At 48.2% G+C, this 12,494-nt stretch overlaps 1 protein-coding gene across 1 annotated transcript in view; it reads right to left on the bottom strand.

Moving 5' to 3' along the window:
• The window catches only part of SNX30 (sorting nexin family member 30), a 118,584-nt gene that overhangs the window by 9,803 nt on the left and 96,287 nt on the right, over positions 1-12,494 (bottom strand). The window contains exon 8 of the mRNA XM_002820110.6: positions 582-734. Within this exon, the coding sequence (XP_002820156.3) occupies positions 582-734 (153 nt within the window). The remainder of the gene's footprint in view (positions 1-581; positions 735-12,494) is intronic.

Below are 12,494 nucleotides of genomic sequence, written 5' to 3'. Positions count from 1 at the left end.
TGCTTAACCTGGGGTCCACAGGTCAAGGGGATCCATGAGTAAAACTTTTTAATAGAATTGCTTTCCTTTGTAATCCTACATCCCTTTATTTTAGGTGTTTAAAATCAATATTTTGAAGTCTATTTAAAAAACAAATGCAGAGTATTTTGGTGAGGGGTCTATAGGCTTCACCAGATGACCAGAGGGGTTCACTGCACAACCAAAGTGAAGGGCCCCTGTGTACAGAACCCCATCACAGAGTAAAGTAACCCCAAAGCCTCCATTCGGTGGCAGCATCGCTGTGCTGAAGGTCTGACTGGCTCTGGGAAGCAACCAGCGCCAGGCCCAGAGAGCATGGAAGACCAACGGGCTGCTTCCCCAGCAGCATGTGCTAGGGAAACCCCTGTGAGCACCTCCTCTGCTGCCAAACCCAGCACTGCAGCCACACGGCTGGGCAAGGGCATGAAGCGGGAGCCAAGACTAAGCAGCTAAAATAAGGGAAGGAGATGAGACTAGCAGGATTCCCAGCTTCTGGATTTCTGGTAGGCCCATGTGAAAGGCTCCGGCCATTAGAAACCAGTCTTGTTGGGCACACTCATTACCTTCTCATAATACTGGATGTTCTTGTCAGCCATCCCCATGAGTAGCTGCCGGAAGTCCTGCCTCTTGTTGTTCTGCCACCTCTCCATGTCAGCTTTCAGGTCAGCGTTGAAACACTCCATCCGATCCTGACATTTCTCAACGTCTGCCGGTACCTGGAAAAGGGAGGCACACATGGGTGCCCTGCACACAGAACTGGCATCTCTTGCTTTGAGCTCCTCTGAGCACATATTTGTCAAAGGCCAAAGCCCTACATTAAAATGCCATCAACATGCTCCCTCCTCTGGAGGCATTTATTTGAAAGCAAAGCCTTGGGTTTTCAGGTCTAAGGAGGAGGTCTGAAAAGGGGCTCTCCTAACCCAAATCTTCAAACCCATCCAAACACAACAGAGACTCGTGGGGGAAACACCCCCATTTACACACAGGAAGAAGAAACATTGCAATTCAGACTCATATGTCTTTGGTTCCTTTTAGGATTTACTCATCCACACTTGAAAGTGTGTGCAGACTTTGCAAATACACAGCATTTGTATTGCCCTGCTATTCTCCTGTGTCCCATATTGGAACTAGAAAAGAGGTAGGTTCTCCCAGATCACATGAATTATTCCATTGCTGTGACATTTGATGATGCCTTTCCTCATTAATCAGAGAATTGCAATAAGACAACTACTGGCCAGGTGCCTCCTCTGAACCCCACATTATAAATAACCTGGAGGCTTGTTTATGCTTCTCCCAATAGCAGATATTTTTAAATGGAGAGTTAGAGAAGTCTGAGAAAGTAGGAGGAAAGTTACTTATGCATGTCAAAAAAATCTGAAATTCAAAGAATATACAGCAGGCTATTTCAAGTTTTTCTTAAAGAGGTTTAGAAGACTTTCTCAAAAGGGAACTATGTCACTTGAAGTTTCACAACTTTCACTTTGCTTTGGTGAATTTCACTATCCTGTGCAGCTGGAGTTTGGGCTTTGTGGCTGCAGCGCTTCCCAAAACTGGCTTCTCTCTCCTAACTCAAGCACTCCACTGGGCCCTGATGGTGGCCAGGGAGCCGACATGCCCAAAGCCAGGTCAAACCCCCGACCTGCCAAATGTATCCCAATCACAAGTGAGGACTTGTATGTTTGGTGTGCTGGGGCCCATGAACCAAACTGTCTCCAAGCCATGGCTCACCACTGGGAATCCATTTCCACCAATCGGGGAGGTTTATAGCCAAGCCTCACGGGCAAGGAGCTGACCCAGAATGATGCCAATGAGAAAGGCCTGAGGGAGCTGGACACCTTCAAGGTACTCAGCCATCTTCTCCACAGACCACGTGGAGATGGTCGTAGAACATAGGAGTCAGGGAAGAGACACGGCCAAGGCAAGCAAATTCGAATGTGCCTGACACGGGAAATAGACATGGGTGAAACCAGGATGAGCTGGAGAGAAAGAGATAACTAGACACTCTGGGAAATTTAAAAGCAAGGAATTTTTCTGTTAAGATGGGGAAAGAGGCCTTCTTCAAAGCCCATAAGCTTCCGGAAGAGGGAAAAAAAAATACTGGGCTGAGTGCAGTGGTTCATGCCTCCCAGCACTTTGGGAGGCCAAGGCAGAAGATCGCTGGAGGTCAGGAATTTGAGACCAGTCTGGGCAACATAGTAAGACCCCCATCTCTACAATAAGTAGGATGTGGTGGCGCTATGTTGTCCAGGCTGGTCTTGAACTCCTGGCCTCCAGGGATCCTCCCACCTCGGTCCCCCAAAGCACCGGAATTACAGGTGTGAGCCACCATACCAGATCAGAGACTGACTTTTTCTTCTGATGCCATGATTTAAGTCTCTTTTGCCTCCTCCCAAGACCACCCATTACTATTGGTTACCTCAGGAAAAACTGAAATAAAAACCAGAGGATCCCAGTCTTGCCTCTCCAGAGTCACTCCAGGAATCAGCCTCAATGGAAAGATGCCCAGCGAGCCAGCGTCTCTGGCTGGCCTCACCTCCCCACAGGCACAGGCCAGTTCCCTTACCCGTCTCCTGGCCACTGCTCACATTTGCATCGCAGTGAGGGTGCCTATGAGCAACTTCCTGTTTGCCTAACGAAACTTCTGCTGTGAGGAGAAAATGGAAAGCCCTGGAAAGAGAACCTCACCAGGACAGGTGGAGAGGAGGGCAGCCAGGGTCTCTGAATCAGAGGACTGTTTACAGAGGAAAGATTCCCAGGTTTAAAAATTCCCAGGTGTGTTCTGGAGATGGGAATCCTGACTTACCCACAAAAATCAGGGTCTAGACCACGGCTGTGGGTTTTAGGACTGCCTGAGCCTCGGTCTGGGAAATATTTGGCTTCTCAGTTTCATAACACATTCTGTGCTTGGCACTGAGGAATACAAAAATGCTTGGGTCTCAACAGGCAAATCTTGTCTCCCGTAACCTACAGTCTAGTTGAGAAGAAACAGGCACATGCCTAGACACTGAGGCGAGATATCGTAAGTGTTGTCGCTTCCCCTGCAGCCCCCATGATAAGCACACTGAGGAGGATGGAGAGGGCGGCCAACCTGGGAAGATCAGGCCTCATGGAGGAAACAGCACTGAGGCAGCTCTTTAAAGATGACAGATGTGAGATGTGTGACCACTCGGAAGGCACTCCAGAGTGGCAGTACATGCAAGGGACAGAGGAGAGAAGACACCAGGACCCACCGCAGGAATTGTGCACAGGCCACAGGGCCCACAGCGGCATGGAGAGGGAACTGCAGCTCGCAAGATTGGCAGACGGTGGCAGGGGATGAGGAGCCTGAGGCTCGTCCCAAAGGCCTGGTTTCCTGAGGCCCAGTTAACTCATGCCCACTTCTGGAGAACAGAAAAAGCCCCACACTTCCTCCAGCTGCAGTGGACAGCTCTAGAACCAAACTTCCAGAGCTTAGCTTGCACACCCCACCTGCCACTTACCAGGTGTGTGGCCTGGGACCTGGCCTCAGCTTCTCTGTCTGGCTAATAATATCCTCCACCTCACAAGGCTGTCATGAGGCCAGACAGGCTAATACGTATTAAGTGCTTTACGGCGTCCTAATTAGGAAGGGGGAGTTGGGCTGGCAGGACCAAGGGAAAGCAAAAAGAGAAGGCAGATTAAGCTATACTTCTGCTTTTCTTCATGATCCAGGACACATAGCCTTCCTGCACAAATATTAATAACACAATCTTCCTGCACCCAGCTATCACCAGACCCTCAGTTAATAGAAAAATGCAAGTTTGCTCACTGCAACCTTGGAGTTATCAGCACTGCACGAAGCCCTCTTCATTACACAGCACAAGCACCATTCTATGAAATCCCCAGCAAGCCTTTGTTTCCTGGCAGTCAGCTCCCTTCTTGCTGATCTGCCTATTGCACCCTTGCAATGTATTTTCCTACTTTCTCTAATAAATCTGTTTTTCTTTACCTATAATTGTCTTGGTAAATTCTTCTTACGCCTGCAACACTGGTTCCAGATAGTCATTGCACACCTGTGACACACTTGTGCCTGGCATATAGTAAGTGTTCAATAAACATTTGTTAGCACATATCAGTATCAATATTATAATTTGCTGTTCACAAAAGATAATCTATCCCTTGCACAGCTCCTCAAGCTTTATTCCATGTGTTATAAAACAGGTTTTCATCTTCCAAATACAAACTATATTATTATATGTTCTCCCAAACATTACGCCACCCTTTGCCAATGCTACTCCACCCTGAGATTTCATTAGACAACAGAGATGAATCATCTCTAAACTACATATTAGCATGAGATTGCACTGGGCATCCTGGAACTGGGGTTGTGGCTCTAACACCAGAAGGGAGAGGATGGAGTAAACCAACCTGGTGGAGACAGAACTGACAGATTTGGCAACTGGCTGCCCATGAGAAATAAAATACAAGGAGTCAGAGAGAAGCCTGAAGTTTCTAGTCTGAATGACTAGGGTGGCACTAATGCCACCAAAGGCTCAGAATGAAGGACAGGTCCACAGATCAGAGAAAGGAGGGAGTTGCAGCCAGGGGAAGAGTGACGCCTCCCTCCACAAAACGGGGTGAGATAACAAGAAAACCAAACACAGCTCTTTTATAAAGGCTTTGGGAAAAGAATACACAACCAAATTTAAAAATGAGCAAAAGACTTAAACATATCTGCAAAGAAGATAAACAGTCAGCTGGACGCAGTGGCTCACGCCTGTAATCCTAGCACTTTGGGAGGCCAAGGCGGGCAGATCACAAGGTCAAGAGATCGAGACCACCCTGGCCAATATGGTGAAACCCTGTCTCTACTAAAAATACAGTAAAATTAGCTGGGCATGGTGGTGTGCTCCTGTAGTCCCAACTACTTAGGAGGCTGAGGCAGGAGAATTGCTTGATCCAGGGAGGCGGAGGTTGCAGTGAGCCAAGATCATGCCACTACACTCCAGCCTGGCGACAGAGCGAGACTCCATCTCAAAAAAATAAAAATAAAGACGATAAACAGTCAACAAGGACAAAAGACGCTCAACATCATAATTACTACTGAAATGCTAATCAAAGCCACAATGAGATAGCACCTCACACTCATCAGGATGGCTACTATCAAAAAAATAACAAAAACAGAAAATAGGCCAGGTGCAGCGGCTCACACCTGTAATCCCAGCACTTCGGGAGGCCAAGGCAAGCGGATCACCTGAGGTCAGGAGTTCGAGACCAGCCTGGCTGGTCTCCGGGAGGTGGAGATTGCAGTGAGCCAAGATCACGCCACTGCACTCTAGCCTGGGCGACAGAGCAAGACTCTGTCTCAAAAAAATAAATGTCAGTAAGAACATGGGGAAACTAGAACCCTTGTTCATTGTTGGTGGATTGTAAAATAGTATAGCCGCTATGGAAAACAGTATGGAGATTCCTCAAAAATTTTAAAATAGAACTACCATATGATCCTGCTGGATTCCACTTCTGAGTATATATCCAAAGAAATTGAAAGCAGGGTCTCAGAGATACTTGTACACACGTTTATAGCAGCATTATTCACAGTAGCCCAAAGATGAAAGCAACACATGTCCACTGATAAACAAAATGTGGTATGTATATGTATGTGTATGTATGTATGTGTGTGTATGTCCCATATATATGGGATATTATTCAGCCTCAAAAAGGAAGGGAATTCTAACACGTTACAACATGGATAAACCAAGGACATTACACTGAGTGAAATAAGCCAGTTACAGGACAAATATTATATTCTTCTAGATATGAGGTATCTAGAATGGTCAAAGTCATAGAGACAGAAAGCAGAACATGGGTTTCTAGAGGCCGGCAGGAGGGGGAATGGAGAGTTGTTTAATGGGTCAGAGTTTCAGTTCTGCAAGATGAAAAGAGTTCCAGATATCAATTGCACAACAATGTAAATGTGCTTAACACGACTAAGCTGTACACTTTTAAATGGTTAAGATGGCAAATTTTATATTCTGTATATTTTACCACAATATAATCTTTTTTAAATATATGGAGGGAAACGTGGGGCTGAGGGAGGCAGTGCCCAAGGTTTGAACTCACAGAGAAGCCAGCATGTGTAGGGTTAATAAAGGACTCAGCAAAAGTCACTCAGAAAGGCGGAAAGGCAGGCACAGAAGGAGGAGGTGGTGAATCAGAGAGAACAGAGCCAGAGAAGCCCAGGGGTGGCAGGAGTTAGAAGAGGACGGAAGGATTAAAAATAAGAAAATAAGAGGAACTGGGGTGAGCTGTCTGTGACCAGCTTGTGAAGTTCCCCAACTTGAAGAAGGGGAGTGCTGGCAACTCACACTCAGGCGTGTATTCTTCTCACCTTTGATTCTTTTTGGATAGTGTCTTTGTAACTATCAATTCACTGACCAGTAACACTAAGCATTCTTTTTATTTTTTATTTTATTTATTTTTGAGACAGGTCTTGCTCTGTTGCCCGGGATGGAGTGCAGTGGCGCAATCACAGCTCACTGTAGCCTCAATCTCCCAAGCTCAAGCGATCTTCCTGCCTCAGCCTCCCGAGTAGCTGTAACTACAGATGCACACCATCACACCCAGCTAATATTTTTATCTGGAGTAGAGGCGAGGTCTTGCTACCTTGCCCAGGCTGGTCTCGAACTCCTGAGCTCAAGCGATCTTCCCATCTTGGCCTCCCAGAGTGCTGAGATAATAACAGGTGTGGGCCACCACCCTCAGCATTTCCTCTTATCTCAATGTTTTAATTTTCGTGACTGAGGTATTGTTACGGTTGTGCTACCATGCATCTGAAGGATGTTGACATGGCACAGCACTGCTAATGGTTGGGTGTTGCTTATCATGACACCAAACAAAAATATCACCAGATAAGATCTCAAAAGATAAAAATTTATATAGAGGGGACAAAATTGTATTTTCCACATTGGTTCCCAATCTCTCATGAGAATTTCCATTACAGAATACAGGTTGTTAGTGCAATGACAGAAGAGTCACGTGGATGGGACTGTGCATTTCTGTGTGCTGGGGAACGGGACAGTAACTTAAATTCACTCAAAATTCATTTAAAAATGCATTACTCAGTGAACCGAGATTGAACCACTGCACTCCAGCCTGGCAACAGAGCAAGACTCGGTCTCGTAAATAAACACATAAATGGATGGATGGATGGATGCATGCATGCATTACTGAGCTCCTTCCATGTGCCACGCATTTCCAGGCCCTAGAACAGAAATCTCAACCTAAGTCTCCTTCTTGGAGCTGGGTTGGAGATGTCACATTATCTGCTCTCATGATGATAGCAGGTTAGGAAAATCTCCAAAGACTACACAAGACAGATATAATCCCAAAGTGTGGAGAAGAGGGGAGCTCGTGGCTGCTGTAGGACAGGCTCCAGGACCAGTGACAGCCACACACTGCTGAGTGAGCAGGGGACAGGGCTCCCTAACTAGCAATGTGTGAGTGGCAGAGAGATTGGTCCTCTGCCCTCTGGGAAGCCAGAGCCCCCAGGCTGGTCATGTCCAGCTTCCAGTAACTGCGTTTTCAGTGTCTATTTGAGCTGTGAGGTGAAAACAGGTAAGAAAACACTGACACAGGGTCAAGTTTGAAAAGAGGCCATGGAATTGGGCAAACAGAAAGTCAGTGGCTCTCTGAGTGAATGCTTTTTTAATAATAGATAAAAACAAACTTCAGAGAATGGTCAGTGGGGAGTGAGGGAGGGAGAGGCGAGGGCATGAGATGAGGAGCAGAGAAGCTGACAGCAAGAGATCCTCGAGCTTGCCTGCGCAATGACACAAGAGTGAAGACAGAGGGAAGGCCACACACACTCTCCGTGCCTGCCTCGGGAAAGGCAGGGCGCCCCCTCAGGGTGCACAGCTGCTGGGGCCCGCGCCCTGGGGAAAGGCGTAAGCTTTGGAGCCAGGTGCACCTGGACCCCATACCGGCTCCACCATTTGTTGACTTTGGCACTTAAGTTCCATGCTTCCTCTGACCCCAGGCCCCCATCTGTCACATGGGAACCACCGCACTGGCAGAGGGTGGCTGCGGTGGGACTTAAGTCAGCTGAGGGGATGGGGGAGCTCTGCCTGCTTTGGCTGGAGGCACCTGGTCTTCTGCCCCACGGTGAGGGTCCTCACTTGCCAGAAGGATCTGGAAACAACAGACACCAGGCCCCATTCTCTGGTCTGCAGAAGCTCCATATGTAGAAGTCTCCCTGCTGCCAGTTTACAACTGGGATTCTCACTTCACTACCCACCACGTCTTTCCCATTCTAGAACATTCACTATCCTGGTGGTTCTAAGAGCTGTCCAAGGTCTACAGCCTTCAAGAGGTTTGTCCAGAGAGCCCAATTTCCACTTTCCCTCTGCTCTTCTCTCAACCAGAGGGGGAACAGCTCTGGGCACCTTTCCATCCCAGTCACCTCCACACGACACACCTGCTCTTCCCACACCAACGCCCCACTCCCCTCCACACCCACGCTCCCCCAAAACACCACACCCACCCCCACACACCACATACCCCACACACACCACACGCCCTCCCTACATGCCACGTGCCCTCCCTACACGCCACACACCCTCCCTACATGCCACGTGCCCTCCCCATACACACACCACACACCCACCCCCCCACACACCACATGCTGGCCCCCTACCCACACCGACACCCCAGGTCCCCTCCACATGGCCCATCTCTCCTCATCTGCACTCTGACACCACCCATTTAAACTTCTTCAGCTGGCACCCACCCAGGATGAGGCTACCCGTGGGTCAGGGCCTAAAACAGCACCCTGCTTTTTTTTATTTACCTTTTGAAGATAACTAGGAATTCTATGAAGCCTTCTCCCTGGCATCCCTTCTTTGTTCTTTTTGGAGCTAGTTATACCGAGTGTATTAGCACTGAAAAGAGTCCGAAGTGGAAGACAGGAAAAGGCAAGAGCTCCCTCTCTGTTACCCTCACTGTCATTCGAGGGTGCGGATGCTCCCGGTGCCATTTAAAATGCAATTCCTCAGCTTCTCCTTATCTTCTGTAAGAGCTCTGATGCCCCCCACCTTCCATGGCAGGTTAGATTCTAAGGTGTACACCAGGCTATGGCCCAACAGGTCCAGCAGAAGGCAGCCAGCCCCTACTAAGTAAGTGCATGTCGCTTCTCCAACCTCACAATTAACATGGAGAAGGCCAAGTCTCCAGAGTCCAAAGCTCCATCTGCCTGGGAATCACCACCTCAGTGTCTGCTGAGCTTTCTCCAGCCTCAGCCCAACCACAATGCAAAACTTTGCATTCTAGGACACCACCATTCTTCCCCAGCTCCAGAGGCCTCCGCATCCTCTGCCCTCAGCACCTGCTCTTTCCCCACAAGACGTCCTAGGACTCCCCTAAGAGGATCACCCCACTTTGAAATTCACAGGGAAGGTTGTGGAGACACATGAGGCCACTTCCTTCCCCTGGGTTACAAAAAAGTGATCCGATTTTGATGCCACTCCATGACTCCACAGAAATCAATTTTCCCTCCTTATTCGGTGCAAGTTTTTCAAGGTTTCACCTGATAACGAGGTAAGCCCCCAGACTCCCTCGGATCTTCTGCTGACCATGCCCATACCAGGGGCCCTCTCCTCCCTGGCACTCCTGCGACAGTCCCCTGAGCTACCTCACTCCCACCATCAGTTCCCAAAAGACCTGGCCGAGGCTCTGGGATAGACTCAGCCCTAACCCACTTCCGAATTCCCTGGCTTTTTTTAAAAAAAATGTCATCAACAGCAGCTCTGGCTTCATGAGCTCACAACCACATCAGGCAAAGCACAGCAAAAGCTTAAGTTGCTCATTTCCTTGGCATCCACCAAACCTCCTGATGGGCTGTCGGGGAGGACAGGTGTGTGGAGGGCTAGGGAGGCAGGGGAAGCTTGAGGACACAGGAATCAATGTCTAAAACACTGTGGTCAGAAAAGGGACTTCTTAAAATATGTGACAGCAAACCCAGAAAACAAAGTTCTCCGCCCACATTCCTACTGCAGCCAGTGTGGACACGGGAGACTCCTCCAACGGAGCATCTGTCACTACGTCAGACACTATGCCGAGCACTTTATGGCACCACAACAATCATGTGTGTGAGGCAACTGAGGCCCACAAAGGCTGAGGAGCAAATCAGTGCAAGCTAGGGCACAGCTGGGCTTTGAACCCAGGGCCATCCCATTCTAAATCCTGTGCTCGAATCATGCTGGACTTGGACAGGCTGCCAACTGCACCCTCCTCTGCCCACCAACGCAGCTGCTGCCCCAGACTCAAAGGCAGCAAAGGATTTCTGCTGCTGCCACTGTTACATTACATTCACTGGCACACCACCAGGACAGTCTATTTTGTCTTTAAAAATCACAATTGCTAAATAAGCAGCAAAGTGAATGTGGCATGGCTCAACATCCCACCAGGAAGAGGGAAGGTGAAGATGGCCTGGCCACGGTGTGCTAAGAGAACGCAGATGTGTGTTCAGGACTGACTAGTCATTTTCATGGACTGCGGGGAACCCTTCGCCTCTGGTAAGAATTCCTGTGGCCAAGAGGATGAGCCATGTGGGTAAGTTGTGTCCAGGAAGGCGGAGAACAGCAGCAGCCAAAGATTTCCACAGCACGGGCAGTGGACGGGAATCACCCAGACCCATAGGAATGTGAGCCAGGAGCCCTGGCAGGCAGCTGTGGGGGTCTGAGGGCGCCAAAACCAGAGTCTCCCTCTGCTCGAGACTGCTCCAAGCCTGGTGTGTGTTTCCAGCAGCCAGCAAGCCAGGCACAGTTAAGAGTTAACTCAGCCTATTATTCTGAACCTTCAGCTCCTGGCTTTGGAATGTGTCCTGTATAGGGCTGAACATATTAAATGACAGCATCAGCCTCTGAGAAAGCTCGTATTCAGTGCTGAGCTTGTACAGATGCTATTTACAGAACTACATACATGACGTCTTTAAAATGCAGGATCCTCGGTTTCCAAACTAGGCCAGCGGCAGAACTTGTTGGTTCTCCTTCCCTCCCTAGCCAGAAAAAGTGACTTCTATTTTTCCTTAAATATTTAACTAACACATAAAATTACATACATTCCAGGCGTATGACGTGATGATTTGATACATGTACACACTGTGTAGTGATGATCACAATCAAATTAATGAAGACATTCCACATCATGCATGGAATCCCCAGGATTTTGTTCACCTTATAACTGAAAGTTTGTACCTTTTGACCACGATTTCCCCATCCTGAGTCCTGGCAACCACCGTTCTACTCTCTGTTTCTATGACTTCAACTTTGTTAGATTCCACATATAAGTGAGATCATGCAGTTATTTGTTTTTCTGTGAATGACTTCTATCTTTACATTTGTGGGCTAAATGCAAACTTTCAAAATATATACAAACAAATCATCCTATGTCATCCCTTTAAATCCCTTTGTTGAAAGGAAACTTTTAAAATATACACAAATAAATCATCCTATGTCATCCCTTTAAATGAGACCGAGACATGGCTTCAGCAGATGGCACCATGTTGCAGAATATCACAGGCCAGCTCAGAACTCATCAGTGGGGCCGGCCATAGGCAGGCAGAGGGCAGCTATGTGCACATGGCTCTGCATTTCTGTTGTCGCCTCCCTTGTGACAGACACACAGGATGGAAGAAGGCTGACAGCCTGTGGCAGGAAGAACTAGAGGGAGGGTGCCAGCTGCATATGCTGGGCCAGTGACCACAGTTCCAGTCCTCATCATCTGCCTTTCCATAGATACATGCATCCTTTACGCTCTGGTGTAGATCACTAGGGGTGATGCTGGAATCAACACAACAAACATGCACAGGATGGAGGGCCACTCGGCATCAAAGAGGCTGGGCAATGTGTCCAGCTCCTTTGTGCCTCATTTCTTCACCCATGAAACGGGGAAAGAACAATGCCTTCCCCCTGGGCCTCAGATGACCACTGCAGTGATCCTGTGATGCAATTAACATTAAAGACACTACACAAAGCCAAGGTGTGTCATTTCTGAGGTGTGGGTTTCAAATTCCAAAGCTGGTTCCTTTCCAGGTATGTTTTGGCATGGCGGCGGCAGCAGGAACCACGGCAAAGGAGGAAAATCCCAGCAGCTCTGATGTCAAACCATTTCCCTGAAATGCAGGTCCCTGCTATTATCTTACTAACGTTCCTCACTCTCACCCCTCTCTTTGAAAACAAATACACCTTCCACTTACAAACCAAAAAGAGGCAGAGTGATGGAATGGTAGGTGGCAAAAAAAGTCAAACTGCAGGGTACCATCCTAGCTCTACCAGTGCTAGCTGTGTGACAGTGGGCCTTGGTTTGCTCATCTCTCAAATGGGGATAATAATGGTACCTAAACCTCATGGTTGTGGTATGGAATCAATGAGATTTTACACATACATGCACATATACACACACACAGTTGTCGCCTTGCTATCTGGTGGGGTGGGGTGGGGATCGGTTCCAGGACTTCTGAGATA

The sequence above is a fragment of the Pongo abelii genome, chromosome 13 (genome assembly GCF_028885655.2).
Source record: "Pongo abelii isolate AG06213 chromosome 13, NHGRI_mPonAbe1-v2.0_pri, whole genome shotgun sequence".
In the NCBI taxonomy this organism is placed as follows: Eukaryota; Metazoa; Chordata; class Mammalia; order Primates; family Hominidae; genus Pongo; species Pongo abelii.
Note: the sequence above shows the minus strand (reverse complement) of the source record. Positions and strands in the feature narration are given on the sequence as shown.